The sequence below is a fragment of the Motacilla alba genome, chromosome 2 (genome assembly GCF_015832195.1).
Source record: "Motacilla alba alba isolate MOTALB_02 chromosome 2, Motacilla_alba_V1.0_pri, whole genome shotgun sequence".
NCBI lineage: Eukaryota > Metazoa > Chordata > Aves > Passeriformes > Motacillidae > Motacilla > Motacilla alba.
In genome coordinates, this window is record NC_052017.1 from 130,009,927 (window position 1) to 130,026,636 (window position 16,710).

The following is a 16,710-nucleotide window of genomic DNA, read 5'->3' on the forward strand; positions in this document are numbered from 1 at the left end:
GGACCAAAGTACATAAAAACAGATCCAAAGCTCCTACAACTATTCATTTATTCACAAAACCACAAATAAACTTAAAATCCACAACAAAATGCTTCCTAATTATGTCTTCCCCTTCATTACTCTAAATCAGAATCTGTCCTCATAAGCATGGTTAAAAGTCACTGTCTAGGTAATGTGGTGTCTGTGTCCCTATGAGAGACTTTCAACATACAAACAGCTAAGTACAGAACCAGACCATTACATGCTTTGCCACAGCACACAACTTGCCATCTACTCAATACCCAGTACTCTCTAACTCTAGAAGTAGTTTGATATTGACATAGACGCAATGCCATTGATAATCACCACACAGAACAATTAAAAGAAACAAAACTATTTCATATTAATATAAAATTTTGTTCCAGTCAATGTTGCTACCCTGATCTAGATGTATAGTTCTTACACTATTCTACTCCTGATCAATCTGTATGGGCAGTATTTTTCCTTTAAACAAGTTGGTCTATTTTATTCTGAGATTTTCCATGCACAGCATCATTCTTTCATCAGCACAGCTCTATACCTTGCATCTTAGTATAATCTCACAATCATAAACTTTCTGCTTTGCTTCTGATTTCCATTCATGTCAAGATCTTCACTTAAAACCTTGTGGAACATTTATCTGTTTGGTATCTTAGGCTAGTTCTAATCCTGTACGCTGTCCCGTTCATGGGTTGGTGTTACCCTCTAAATAAGAGTCAGCCATGGAACAGCTTCTAACCCTTCACCATCAAAACCACATGCAAGTTGTATATTAAAGAGAATGTGAATGATAAAGGTGAACAACTGTACAGCCTACATGAAATATACATTATTCATTATACATTAAGCCAATCTTAAAAATCAAAATCTGGAGCAAAGCAGCAAATTCTAGTGTTCCACATCTATTAGGAGACTATAACAGACATCTAATTCACATATTTATATCTAACTGGCTATGGATGCCACACACAAGGGAGACTGAGGGGTGTGTTTATTCAGCCCATCACACACCACCTAATCCATGCAGCTGTTGGGACAACTCATCCACAGGTTCTCTTGCACACATTCTCCCTCCTGAGGCCCCTCTAAAGGGGTCTGGGTCAGCTGAATTGTTTAACTGACTAAGTCTATTCCCAGCTGCTCTTTTTACACTAATACACGCACATTAAATCTGATGCTTCCAGGAAGTATCAGATTACTGCATCTAAACACTCTGATTAGGTTGAACACATTGGGTAAGTCCACTCTCATGGCAAATAAAGGAGCCATTCTTCCACCAGAAGCTATGAAGCTCGAGCATTTCACATCCTATCATCATCACACACCTCTCCTATTCTTCCTTTACACAAAGACAAGGCTGGACTAAAAAAAACCTGAGATGCAGGAGAGATGGGCAAATAAGCAGGGAAGAAGAGATGACAGCTCCCACAATACCCTTCCCGTTTGTGGTATTTGACATCTAACTTAGGAAGTAGGCAGAAATCTTCAGAGAGAAAAAGAGTTATTAAAGTTACAGTTCTAGCCTGAAGCCAATCTTAGATTTTAGTTCCCAACACCTGTTACAAACTACATTGTCCTAAAATTGCTTTCCTTGAGCCTCCCTTTCAGGGCAACTAGACTCTTTTTACAAGCAGATCTATATGCTATGGTTAAAGATAGTGCTCTTCAAACAAATTCACAGCCTCTGTCTTGGAGTAAATTAACAAATCATGGCATTACTTAGGACAATAAGTTGTGGTCTAAGTCTGCCAGATAGTCTTCCCTTACCCAATATTATCTAAAGAGACACCTCAATATTACATGACACTCAATGGACAGAGTAAGAACTCACTACCATAAGACCCAAGCTGCACATAAAATCATACAGAAAATACGCTGCAATAAATATAACAAGAAATATGCACTGTACAGGTGATGATCAGTGTTAGTATTTTTTAAGATTTGTTTTTCACTACATAATCCCAGTAACATGACTTTCATAATATTTCTTGAATATAATATGCAAGAGACCTCATCTTCCTTTAAATTACCATATTTGTACTGGATTATTAAAGGTAGTGCTAACACATCAGTCTTCTATGTGTAGTTTGAAAATTACTACAGCCTAGCAGCAGCATAAAGTTATCTACGACATACCTAGCGGAAACATACCCATAGGAAAAACTATTGCAGGAAATCTCATGCTTAACATTAGCTAACATTAATACATAGACTCAGGCAGATCAAGAATTGATCAGAATATGGAAGTCAGACTCTTCAGCCCTCCATTACCAAGCCCCAGCTTCCTACAAGGTATCTATGAAGTACTGAACCAGATGTTGAGCACAACCTTAGAAGTAAAGCAGAAAACTACAGAACCTCTTCAGCACTGCACTAAGTGCAGATTTTAACCATGATTCAGTAGCACATGCTTTTGGCATGTCTACACACAGCCGTGATCAGCACCAATGTAGTTAGTTTGGTTGTGCAAAGTCCTCTTCTGACAAGAATAAGGTCAAGAACTGCACTGGAAACCCTTAACACAGGTCTGCTACAACAACACAACTGTATGTCTTTCTAACAAGAAGCACCTAAGGTGCCACTGTTTAAAACCAACTTTACCATCATAGGGAACGCATTTGCTAACAGATCACTTGGCTCACAAGATACACACCTGCTCTTCCCATCCCCACTGGGTCTGACAGCATCACCAAGAGAGACCTTGCACAATCTTATAAGCCAACAAAGAGCTGGCTGAGCATCAAGGGCAACCTCCTAGAAGTATGAAAACAGTCTTTCCTGGCCGGCAAGGTAAGTAAATTCAGGAGGAGGCCATCTCCTGAACTCATAACTGAAGTGCAGAAAATAAAGCATGCAAAGCACAAAAACAGATTACTAAAGATAAATAAAGAAGCACTGCCTGGATAGTAAAGAGCCGAATTTCAAAGGCCAAGAATAGGGTGGATTTGAATCTGGAGAGCAAAACAGAAGACAGCAAGGAGGGAGGGAGGGAGGGAGGGAGGGAGGGAAGGAAGGAAGCAGCAGAAGGAAGGAAAATAAACACAGAAAGACTTTGTGTTGAGTGGTTAATCTGTTGACAAGCTATGCAGAAATCTCTCAAACATGTTCCTTGCATCAGTCTTTAGTAGATTTTCTCTGACTCTCAGTTATCTCTGCCTAGTAGCAAAATAGAACAAGTTAGGAATTACTCTAGTACATTGGACAAATACAAGTCCATGAGAACAGACCAAAGGTGCCAAGATGGCTAGTGTCAACTCAAGGCTCTTACCAACTTTAAAAGATTACAGCAATCAGGGTGTCCTTTACAAAACCATCATCTTCAAAATGGGCAAAAAGAAGAAGGACCTGAGGAACTACATGCTGATCAGCCCATTCTTTGGCCCAAGATATTATGGGGTGAATCCACAGAGAAGCTAATTTTGTTTGTGTTTTTAGACACACAAACGATAAAAAAGTGACTGGAAACAGGCAGTGTAAGTAAACCAGAAGGAAATTATGCTAAATTAACCTGGTCACTTTCTTATAAAGATGAAGAGAAAGCTGAGGATGTCAGTTCATCTGACTTTACCAAGGCTGTTGGCAAGATATGTTTTTAACTAAATACCAAGATATGTTTTTAACTAAATTTGGGGAATCATGGAGAAGATGCAGCAGAACAACCAGCTGGACTGCCAGGCTCAGCAGTGGTTCAACATATAACCAAGAACCAGCTATAAGCAATGTTCTCAGAGACTGATCATAGGGTGAATGCTCCCAACATCTTGATTAACAACCTCAACAATGAGCAAGAACACACGTCATCATGGTTTGTGGATGACATGAAACAAGGTGCAAACAGCCAGTACACTAAGAGACAGGGCAGGGCTGCTATGTAGAGGGATCTCAACAAGCTGGAAGAATTAGCTTGACAACAAATACAGTAGTTCAACAACGGCAGAGTCCCACACCAGGAGAGAACCACCCCATGCCATGGCCAGTATGGACTGAGAATCCATGTGACAGGGAACATTCCTCCAGGAAAGGTTCTGGGCGGCTCCAGAAGACAAGCTGAACATCAGGCAGCAACATCAGTAATGCACCCTAACCACAGACTGGCCTTCACTAGGAAAGCACAGTCAGGTCAAGTAAAAATCCCCCTCTATTTAGCATTTGTGAACACAAATCTGGAACACAGTGCCCTGTTCCAGGCTGCAATAAAAGAAAGGCTGACAAATTGGAGAGTCCAGCTAGAACTGGACTAGAGGGGCTAGAACAAACCAAAACAATCCTCACTAAGCATACAAGAAATAAAAGTTCACAGGGCCGGAAAAAGAGACTGTTGAGTCTCCCACTCTTCAGATTGTTAAAACTGATCTGAACAAGGTCCTAGACACTAACTGGACTTCCCTCCTTGGAAAGTAGATTCGACTTCCAGAGGTCTCTTTCAAATTAAAATTATCACTTATTCCAAATCAGTGGCACACTGTCCACCTCCTTCCTTACCACCTCTAAAATAAACATCCAAATTCAAAACAGTAGCCTTTCTTTTACCTGCAGTTTTTCTACATTTCATCCACTTCCTCACCACAATAATATATAGCAATAAACCCATCTAAACCTTAAAGACTCTTTTATTGTAAAATAAAATATACGTGGAAGACCACAATGAAACTTGGCTCAACTCCTTGAATGGAGACAAATTTTATTGCCCAGATTATAACTTTGTATGCAGAGAAGTTGACTCAAACTGGAAATACATTAAAAATTCAGTTGATATTTCTGTCTCTCCAAGGCAAACAATTATGGGATTCTTTTAAGAGGAAAGAGCAGTGTGGAGAGGCAATAAGGTTAAACTTCCACCCCTTACTACAAGAGGAATAAGATTTTGTTTGTTTTGCAATGCAAGCTATATACGGGGTAACAGCACATGACTGATTAAACATTCATTTAAACAGCTACCTTTTATTGCAAAATTTTATTATCAATTTCTTCATATTCTATGTTTACATGGTCATTTCATTGCTTGAGCAACTCAAAACTGGCACTAAGTGAAAATTATTTACAAGAGGGAAAAAAGTGGCTGCCTGCGTTGAGTAATTCTAACAATTTTTTATTTGAAAAATCATTAGCTCAGTTTGAAAACTGAGTGACTGACTTCAAACCACAGATGCAACTTCTGCTATTCTCCCAGAAGTTCCACAGATTTGTTTTCTGAAACATGGGCGAGGAGGCAAAGGAGATCTGTTGACTATGCAACTAACCAGTCTGCTCAGATCAGAAAAAAATGTGAAAATCCTTTCTCCTCCTCAACATCCCACAGTCTCTCATCTTTTAGCAGTGACCTGACTGCAAAGAGATCAGCAGCAAATACAAACATTGTGAAACCCAGCAAATACAACCATTAGAACTGAAGTAGTGTTTTGTAAGCTTTCTTCCAAGAAATCCACTTTTTAAACAGAAAGTGAATTATATGATGCTGAGATTCTAGTATTACGTGGCTAGTTTTAAGACAGCCCACAAAATGAACTCCAACGTTTTATGCACCTGTAGGAAATCACAGAAATATAGAAATCATCCAGGAATCAAATTCTTCTTAGAACTGACTTGTAGATGTTCATAGCACAAGTTAATAACAGTATTTCTTTTAACGGAAAGAGGAAGGTCAGATAAAGTTTGGGGAGACATAATTCTATCTTCAGAGCAATTGTTATATTTTATTTTACATATATATATTTTATTTTACAAATAAACACAGGACTTGAGAGGACGTTTAATTTAATAGCATATTAGTCCTCACTGAGTGAGCATGATCTGCTAACTGTAGAAAAAGGGGAACAGAGGACAGTTAGTGTATCCCAAAGCACATTTACCAGAGGATGCTGCATGGTCAATCTTTGTTTTGAAACTTCCCCGTTTCTGAATGCTTTTGGTCAATTGTAGTTGCATGTAATACATACATAGTTATTTTGGAAATGGATGAATACCAGTGTAGCTCAGGCTTCCTTTTCTTTCATAAAAATTAGCCAACACATAACTTGCATCTTATTTCTGACATACAAAGATTTTTCAGCTCAGGAAAAAAAGTAATTTTCATGAGCAAATTTCCAAGCATATAGACACAGTTTAATGCAACATTGAAAGATCTATCATTCTGAGAGTCAGACAGTACAATCCATTTTTTAAGGAACTTACAATGCTACTCTAAAGAACTAAGGAAAAATAATTCCCAGCATTTCTATTATAACAGTCAATCATTCAGAGCCATAGTAAGGATTTTATTAGACAAGCACTGAATAATCTCAGCACTGCATTGCAGAAGCTAGTATAAGCTACTCTGCTTTGTAAGGCTAAATATAGAATAAGGCAACCAGGACATTTGTGAGCAAGTTCTTTCCTCCTTTTCCTCAACCTGCAGAGAAAATTAATTTAAGAATGTTGGCCTAAAGATCAGTCTCTAAATAGTAACACAGCTGATTAGCCCACTGAGTCAATTCATCACCTGGAAGGCCCACTGACAGAACATGGTCAGCAGCACAGCCAGGATGGACTTGTCCATGGACACCAAGATGAGATAAGCAAGTGAGCCAGTGCAGAAGGAATTTCGGTCTTTGTGTATGGACTGTCTGGGTATTAATTAATCCATGTGGGTTCAACTGAAGAAGTGATACTGCAATAGATGCTACTTAAAATGTACAAGAGGTACTAGGCCCTAGACAGCTGCTTTTGCTTTACAGCTAATAATGACATGAACTTTAGTGAAGCAAAGGCCTACAAATTGGAAATATTTTAACTGTGAAATTACTGTGAAACATGACTGCTTAAAACTGCAAAACAACATCCTTATGAGAAAATGCCTTTAGCCCAGATAACAAAAGATTTACCCTGGATCACCATGGTAACATACAGAAGAAAGCAAATCCAGAAGGATATTTAAACACAGCATCCAGAGATTTGGATACACTATTCACTTGAATTACTGGATCTTAAACACACAGAAAAAAGTAATTAGCTAAGAAAACATGGCAGAAGCTAATCATTAAGAGTACATGAGGCATTATATATGTAACTGATAAAGTGGCATGTAAAGGAAATAATTTTAGACACAAAATGCACAATCTCGGGGCCCAACGGCACAGTACCTGCGCAGCTATCCACTGCTACACTTGTTACTTACAATACTGACCCAAGTAAGACAGATTTGTCTGATAAACCTACAACATAGCCACTACCTGGTATGTTTCAGTCAGTTGAATTTGGTCCCCAAAGAGTCAGGATTCGAATGACTTAGTTAATCATGATCAGTGGATGAGCAAATGCACCCTCAATCATTAGAGACAAGGTTGGTTGTGTGTAAATATTCTCCCCTATGTTAAGAGCAGCCAGTGAGTGTTACTTCACACTGTAATTATATCATCTATTGACACTGAAAGTCAGTCTCATACATGCTCTTCCTTCCCTTTCCACACTGCTCATTCCTTGCACCACACCAAGCCACTGCACTGCTACAGTAAGTCCAGAGTTAGCTCATGAGGGGGTGGGAAGGACAAAACAGAGAGGAAGTTCCCCCATCATATCATCAAGCTTATCGAAGATCACGCTGCAGCCACAATCACTGCATCTGAGGCATGGAAAAGGCAGGAGGAACACATCAGTCAGGTTGGAGGACAGCAGCAGAACTGCCCTTCTGGGCAGCAAGCCACAGCCTGAATGCATAAGACACAGGTACCTCCCAAACCAGTCTCTGAGAAAAGCAGACAAAACTAGATACAAGTTTTGCTGTCCAGGACTGATGAACACCACACCCCGGATGAGCTAACAAGCACCATGGATTTGCTGAAGCAATGCTGATCTGCCTGGCACAGTAGAAGACTCCAGGCAGAATTGTGGGGGTCCATTTAACTTCAAATTAATGGCTCAGGCCTCTTGGACAAGAACCTGCTCTTGCTAAGCTGAAAACTTCTCCATATGAATGGAGGCTCCAAACAGTCACTAAAAATTACCTTAACTTTGGATTCTGTTTCCCTTGGTTTTGGTCCACTAGAAGGGTGGAAAAAAGCCCAGTGTTGTTCACTTTCTAGACAAAGACAACTTTTGAAAAACAGAAACCACATAATAAATTATGTGATCAATAAATTCTTACAGACAAACAACAAAGGCAAATACATATTAACATTTCCTCCCCAAACAGGAGGAGAAATCCACCTTCTCCTATGACTTGACTTAATAATAATCCTAGAATCATTTAGGTTGGAAGAGACCTTTAAGATCAAGACAAAATGATAACCCTAACGGCCATTGCACTAAAGGGTTCTTACTTCAACTTTCTCAATTTCTTTTCTTTAATATGAAGAAGCAGGAAATAAACTTTTCCTTGGCCCAGCCACAGTCTTCATTTGACAATTTAAGAAAGTTACAGAATACATAACTCTATGTGTCTGACTGTATTCAGTAAAAAATTATTCTCATAAAATAAGAAACAACTCTCCCCTTGTTTGCAAGTGAATATATTTATTTTCTTATTACAAAACCATTTCTTATTTCCATTTAATGAATTAATAAATAAATAAATAAAATGTAAGGTCATCAACAGAATGCTCAAGTACTTTAAGCAGCCTCATTCCAGTAATAGTCACAAGTTCCCATCACACACAGTCTGAGTGATCAGGCCGCTATTCTACAAAGAGCAAGAGCATTCAAACACGTCCAAAGCCTCTGCCTAAACTTTCCAAAACTTGCAAGACAGAGACATAGCGAGGGAGAAATTGAGGACTTTGCTTATTTTTTCGTTATAGGCACTAGAACATTCCCTAACCAGGATGAAAATTCTGTCCAGCCTGGTAGCCTGCCTGAATATAAGTACATACCAAGTAAACTGTGATAGTTGTCTGCTTTGCCTTCCCAGAGATCTGAAGCACATGGACTTCTTGCTCCAGTCATTACCCATTTGAGTGCAGAGTTATTTTTTCCTCGTCTTATTAGCTGCCTTTTGAAAATCAACTCTGAGCACCTACAAGAATTTCTATAACTATACAGTGACCTTCATCATCATGTGCAAAGAAAAAATCTTTGCTTTGCATCTACTGTGATCTCTTGTTTTCTAATAAACAGTAAGATACCCATATTTTACTTTCTTGGTGCAACGCCTGGTTTTTAAAGCCTTTCACCATGTCTCTCCCTCCAGGTACCTCTTCTCATCACAGAAATATCCAAATGCATCTGGCTATCTGCTTCTAGAGAAACAGTCTTTACTTCTGATCACCCTTGTTACCTACTTTAACTTCCATAGCTCCGCTGTGTCCTTGGTACCACTGTAACCTCTGACAACCACTTTACTTATTCAACGATTTCTAAAAGTTAAGCCCAAGCACTCATGAATCTGAATATAAAGACTTTGCCTTCCTCACCAAGCCAAATGTACTTCTTCACATTTAGTGGTGCTTATTTTCTCAGCACCACAAAGCCTTTCAAGTCTTTGCCAGTTTCCACTACTAGGAATACACCCCTCTCACCCTCTTTCTGAGACAGGCTAGCACAGACCCATGTAGTAGGCCAAAACACCCTCTTTCTTATATTTAAAACAATTACCCACCTGTGACAGAACTTCCCATTTACTCCAGATTGCAGTTTTATTTGCTTGAAGAGCCTCTGGTGTGGAAGTCTGTCCATAAACATTTCAGCACTTCCAACCAACTTTACACCAGCCAGCATTAATTGTGTCCTTACCAACTGCTTCCCAAAACTCTACTAGCCATGTACTCCATGACTTGCCTTTACAAAAGCTTTATCATCAGGATCCATGCATTTACTGATAATTCTGTGTCTTAAAACAGAATTTATATTATTTAATCATATAGACCTTAACAAACAGCAGTAGAAGTAGTTTGTCTGATCATCAGTATGCATTTGCTCCAAGACTCCAATATCCCTTCCCCTCAAATCCTTAATTAATCTACTATGTCAATATCCTACAACAGATGTAAGGAAAACTAGATAGCCTGATTTTATATAAGTACACACACATTCATACACACACCTTTTTTAAAATAAAAATTCAAGCATTTTCTGTGAATGTACAAGCAAGTTTGCTCCTTTTTTTCGTTTCTTAAATTCTGTTTTAAATGGGTTATGGTTTGTTTTGGTTTTTTAAATTCTGGACTAGCTTGTGCCATTTCTTACTGGAGCTACTGATCCTTGGATAAAATACAACAGCAAGAACATCAATTTTGAAGATTGAAGAACTCCAGCAATCTCACATTGGTTGTGACTTTTCTCCATCACTTCAACATCACAGCAGCCCTGATACAAGCCACCTTTTCCAAAGGGGCTCCCTCTAGTCTCGACATCACCTACACTTCCTAATAAACCTGATTCCATTTTCTTTTATGTTTTGTTTTCTAAACATTGCTATTCTCTCCTTTACCTTCCCCCTCTGCTCCCAAGTAAGCAGCAAGGAACATTTCAGGGAGTGTTTACAAAATGTGAAGCCCAGCAAGTAGGGTCACCTCAGAGTACTTGCTGGTAAAAAGAATACCTCATGTTACAGCCTATTACCAAAAACAATGGACTCAAAGGAATTCAAGGTTGCTTGACACCTACAACAAAACACTTTTCAGAGGAGCTGTTTCTTCATTAGAACTAACTTCCTACATTAGAACTGCTTCCTACAGGCTTCCTCTATATTATTACTGTTAAAAGTCCATGAAGACACTTCCATACAATCCTCATTTTGGTTCCCTCTCACATTCCTTCGCTGGCATCTCTTCCCCTTCTCATTCCTTGAGTAATGCCAGTTACTTCTCATGCTCCCCAACAACTGAGTGAGAGCAAGACAATTTTACACCCGTTTTCAAACTATGCAGCTACTAAGCGGCTGTTGACAGACTGCAAGGTGGAAGGGGTAGGGGAAAGAAGCCACAGTTTTGCCTTCTACAAAGCAGTAGTTTTCAAGAAATTCCCAATATCTTTGAATTTCAAAATGCATTTGCTTCTGGTGGTGACCACTCCACAGAGGAATGCACAAAGACAGTCAGCAACTGCATGAGCTTGTTTCCTGGGAACCAAGGCACAAATAGGCCCCTTGGCATCAGCCAAGATCTTGTCTTGTAACTCCAGCTTTTTTTCTGGCTTCCAAACTTAATTCACAAGTTAATTTTATGAATGGCTATATACATTTAAAAAAAAAAAAAACAACAACTCACCGTTTTATTACGCAGTCTAATTATGTCTGAAACAGAGCCAGCTCCACAATATTCCATAACAATCCACAGATCTGTGTTCTTAAAGTAGCTGCCATAGTACTTGACAACATAAGGACTACATGGAAAAAAAAAGTTAAAGAGATGAATTCTTAGTAGAAGAAAAAAAAAATCACCAGCACACCTGTTGTTAAAAACTGTTTGACATAGCTAAAGAGAAAGTGCAACCAAATACATTTTTAATCTGTAATTAGCTTAACCAATGCCTCTTAAGAGTAAATTATGATTACTTAATAAAATTATAAAGTCAGTACTATGTATGTAAGTTTTCCACAATCTTCAAATACAGACATAATTTTCCCAAACATCAGCCATCTGATAAAAAGCTTTGTTTTTCCCTCCTCTAAGGCCTCTCTTGAATGCTTCTCTTCTTAGAAAGACTGCCTTGTTTTCTTCTCTCCAGAGCAAAATCACATGGAAACTCAATCATGTTTTCCCAGTTTTGCAAGAATGGATTTATTTCAAGCACAGAACTAGACTTTCTTATTAAAGAGAATCTAGTGCTGGTTTGGAGCTTGCTGGATTTGCAAACACTTTTCCTACTGAAGCATCTCATGTGAAGTGATAGTATGGTCACAAGCAGAACATATTGCTTTGCTACTCATCAGTATGTCACTTGACATAATGCTTCCTTGGAGTCACTTGCAAAAGAAAGGCAGAAACAGATGTGGTAAACATAAAAAGGATCATCCTACATTAGTTATTAGATGGTGTATTTAGGGAAATAAAAGACTGAAGGTTTGGGGTGGGGTTTTTGGCAGGAATTGAAACAAAGAAGGCTACAGTTCGATTGTCATCTATCACCCACAAAGTCAGGAAGTCAGATACTGAGATTTCAGACAGTGGTTTCTCATCTATGGGGTAGAATCAAACACCACCTTGTTTTGGAGCAAGGAACTATATTTTAGGATCAGCATTTCTGGCAGCAACATTCTTCATTATAGACAACTGGCACGAGAAGAACAGAGGACCAATGGTTGCCTCCTGCAACATGATATCTTTACTAAAAGACAGGTCAACACTATTAAAAAACTACTTCATTTAAGAGCAAATGTTAGCACTAACCTTTTCAGAAGGAAAGGTCAGTCTCCTCCTAACTAGTCCTAATGTCTACCATTTACAAGCATGATACACTGATCTTGCTCCTTATAAATTCATGAAGTGAGGAAGGCTGTATTATTTCTAAAGAAAACCCACTGATTTTTGTGACCATCTCTTACCAGATTTATACTATGCCAGAATTCACAGCAACAATTGGGTATTATTATCAATCAGGACAAGATGACCTTTTCAAAACATCAAGTGCTGTGCAAACTCAAAATACTGTTCATATCTGCCTAAAGACTGACACTAATAAATTTGATTTTGAAGTTGTAGCCCAAAACTCCATAGACAACAGAAACAGCAAAGTCATTTCTGCATCCTTGCATTAAGACTTCCTCTTTTACAAGACCTGCAATCATAGAATCTGTGAACAATATAAGGTAACAAGCCACCCACACTTTCACAAGACTGTTCGCTTTTTGAAAGGGATGTTCTCACAGGAAAACGGCAGCCAAGAAAATACTCTTCTTGAAGTTAACTGCTAGCCATTCATCTTCTGCTAGAAACATCTTTATCAATCTTCTGAAACAGGTAGACTCAGAATTTCACAAAGCCCAAGACATTTAAAGGAAACAGTAACCTTCGGCCTTAACAGTGCAAGTAAAGTGAAGCAATCACAGAGAATTGTAAGCAGAGGCCAGTGTTTCTTCTTTCAACAGTTTTTGTTATGTACACTATTTGTACTCCTTTAATCCAAAGTAAGGAGAGGAGGAGGTCCACGAAGAGGTTCCTTTAATTAAAAAGTCTATGTTAGACAATTTACTTTCCCTGAAGAAGTTGGCAGCTGCTTATATTTCAGCTATTTTCACAAGTAGAAATACATTTTCACATAGACTCTTAGAAAGCAAACAGAAATATCATACCTACCTGTCACATTGTTGCATTATAGAGATTTCTTTAATTATTTCTTGAAGATCTGACTCCACAGGGACCTGCTTAATCGCTACAACTTGTCCAGATTCTTTGTGTATTGCTTTAAACACGCTACCATAAGACCTAAAAATAAGACACAATTTTTTAAAAAACAAGGCAAACTGCTTCTGATTTACATTAAGCACAAAAAGTCACAAAAGCCATATGTTCATGCAGAACATTTTGAACAAGTTTGAGCATTTTTCAGGCTGCAAAAAGATCAGTTCTACCAGGACCTCAGGAAAGACAGAAGAATGCTTTGTCAAGACAGCAGAAATTTTTGTCAGGATTTAAAAGTTTCTAATTCCATTGCAGGTGCAAATACATTTGCTGTGTTAACAAACAACAGACATGAAAAATGCACAAATATATAAGGGAATGTGTAGAAATCTACTAATGCATGCATTTGCTTTAGTAGTAAAACTTGTCTATAGAGGCATTTACAGTCACTCTCTCTGTAACTTAATATTCCAACATATGCTTTATGTATTGTTTCCCTCTGATCCTATGCCCCTGTAAATAGCTGGACTTACCCTTCACCAAGCTTCTCCAGAACATCAAAGACTTCTTCAGGCTGCTTAGTTAAACTATCTTCACTTAGCTTTTTCAGTTTGCTGAAAGAAAGACAAAAGTTATTTATTTTTTGGGGGGAGAAAGAACTCAAGCAAATTTTCACACAAGCAAGCAGACAGAATAAGTATTTTATTTTAATCGGAATATATTTTTCTTTGTAATAATTTAATGTGTAACAGCAACCAAATTTTAATCCACTATCATATAAGATTAATTAAGTTATGACAATTTTTGTCATTATCACTTTCCCATTAATGTTTGCTCAATTCAATGCAGCATGGGACCAATTCACTCTTCAAACTACTTCCTCTGCTGAAATAGAAACAGACAAAGAATGCAGAAAAGTTTACCTTCCCTCAAAAAGCAGCATGCAAACACATGTCCCTTACTCTTAGGGGATGCCACACTGTTCTCTATTTATAAACCAATCCTTCACTCACATGAAGTACTCAGTTTCTAAACTGCACCCCTCATCAGCCAGTGAATGGCGTCATTAAAAGCAGAATTCTGAAGTCAAGATGATTCTGGGAGCATATGGGAGCACTTCCCAGGTAGCAGCAGAAGACTGAAATTCCAAAAGCTGAGCACTGCCAGAGCTGTTGGGGCAGCTTCTCTTGCATCTTTGTAAATGCACATAGGGACAGGATGCAACAAAATCCCTTATTACATAACACCACCATACTTGCCCTTAGTTCTCTCTCACACAGTCTCAAATCACTCAGTAACACCCTATGATTTCTTCCAGCACTTTGAACTCCCTTTTACCACCATTTGTTGTCCTTTACAAGCAGTCCTAGCCTTCCCCTGGTCTCTAGCATTCCCAGCTATCCAGGCCCCCAAACTCCTGGCAAATCTCAAAACACAGCTCCAAGCCTGCACTAGAGCTAACACAGAACACAGCACAGGAAAATCTAACCACACACACATTGCAGCAGGGATGGGTGGCTGCAACATGTAAATCCTTCATCGTAAAGTTATAGGGAGTTTTGCTGCAAGACTGCAGTAACAAGTTGACTATACATGACAGCCTTCTTCTGATAAAGTAGAAGATGAACTGAAGAAAAGCTGGTGCTGTAGTGTTAAATATAGTCAATGTATTCCATATGCAGGAGGAGGAAAAGGGGAATAAAAAAAAAAAAAGGAAACTCTGAAGAACAGCAGATCATTGAGAACTTACGGAAAGTAAGTTATCCCACAACACTTTCTAGAAACAAATATGAAAGAGGGGAAGGAAGGAGGGCAAGGACAGAAAAGATTGACAAATCTTAATAGTGGAAGAACAGTGATCTGAAAAACACACCCCTTCATATTAGGAGATGCAATTCTGTGATACACAAAATCAATAAAAATTAAAGTGACTGACCAATGAGGGAACTCATGACTCAAAACAGATTTGTAACTGCCAACCATCTAAGTAAAAGCAAAGAATTTAAAGTAATTGTAAAAGCATACAAGTCATATGGATTGGTGTTAAAGAAGGGTGCACACATTTATACACCAAAGAACAATTTCACAGATGTAGCAATTACACGAATACAAAAAGCATCCACAATCAGTAAGGAAAGGTGCATTAACGACAATAAAGACCAGGCAGTTTGCTACAGCAAACAGTCAAGAAGCTGGAAAGTCTGTGTGTTCAGGGAAAATAATCTTCACAGCAAAGGAAAGGCACAGCTCATCAACATGGAGAAAAACAGCAAAAAAATTCAAATGAAAACAGCTAAATAACGTCTGCAAAACTCCCCTACAAGAACAAAACTCAGTTTTCTTTTTCACTCTCTCTGCTGGTTAGACACTAGAAAGCAGAAAGACAGAACTTATACCTTGCAGAGAAGTACATATTCATTACCGAAAAAGCATATGTTGAGACAAATCAAAGAGGAAAAAATATTTTGCTGGTAGGTATTAAAGTAATAAATCATGCACTTTGCTTCTTTGTCCCAAATCTTTTTCCTCTCTGAACAGACTATATGCAGCCTTAAAGACTGCATTCAAAAGTAAGTTGGCTCCCATCATCCCTTTCTTGCCACCAAAAAGCCCCATGAACAGTATGTTTATAATATAAGCAGAGACCTGAAAAACAAAAAGCGTAACCTTCAGCTGAGTCTCTCAGCTAAAGAGCTGTGTAACAAAAGATGTACTAAACAGAAAAGCAGAGGGACTGAACTTCTTAGTAACAACAAGAAAGAGGAAATATACAGTATCCCTGACCGGGGATGCCCACAAAGAGAACACTTCCACCTGCTCATTGAAAGAGTAACACCTACCAAAATGAGAAAGAACAAAAAAATCCATACCAAAGGGGTTCCAACAGCACCATTAATGGCAAAGCATTGTGAGTGTTTGAGAACAAACAATCACAAACAGCCATAAATTGATCAAAACCAATGTCTGTCAAATAACAGATTATCTGGAGTACTTGAGAAGCAACCAGGAGATTAAAAAAATAAGCATTCCATAGTTTTAAAATTATTTTCATATTAACCAACTCTGACACACATGTAACAAGACCAAATCACACTTAACACCGAGGTAGCTTAATACTAAAGTGGCCTCAGGAACGTCATCACCAAAGAGCCTGCTCAAAGCACCTCCCACTCCTTCACAAGCACTGTAACAGTTCAGATGCTGGGTCCGGTGTTCAAGTGACAGTATCAACACCGCAGTTCTTTGAACCATAGCAAAATCCTAATGACTCAGACATTCTAATGATTTCTGTTTCTGGACGTTTAAATAGAATATTCAGCTCTTGAACTGGACAACACCACGCGATACACCCTGAAGGGCTGCAGTGAAGACAGCATTTATGAAAACTCTATGAGAAATGAGGAAGACGGTGGCAACCAGCGTAAATGGCTGCAAAGAACCA

At 38.5% G+C, this 16,710-nt stretch overlaps 1 protein-coding gene across 2 annotated transcripts in view; it reads right to left on the reverse strand.

Annotated features, from left to right (window-relative positions):
- STK3 (serine/threonine kinase 3) overlaps window positions 1-16,710 on the reverse strand; it is a 129,389-nt gene that overhangs the window by 108,617 nt on the left and 4,062 nt on the right. For both annotated transcript variants that reach the window (XM_038130195.1, XM_038130196.1), the window contains exons 2-4: window positions 13,802-13,882; window positions 13,224-13,352; window positions 11,196-11,310 (exon numbers count right to left, since the gene is read on the reverse strand). In XM_038130195.1, the coding sequence (XP_037986123.1) occupies window positions 11,196-11,310; window positions 13,224-13,352; window positions 13,802-13,882 (325 nt within the window). The remainder of the gene's footprint in view (window positions 1-11,195; window positions 11,311-13,223; window positions 13,353-13,801; window positions 13,883-16,710) is intronic.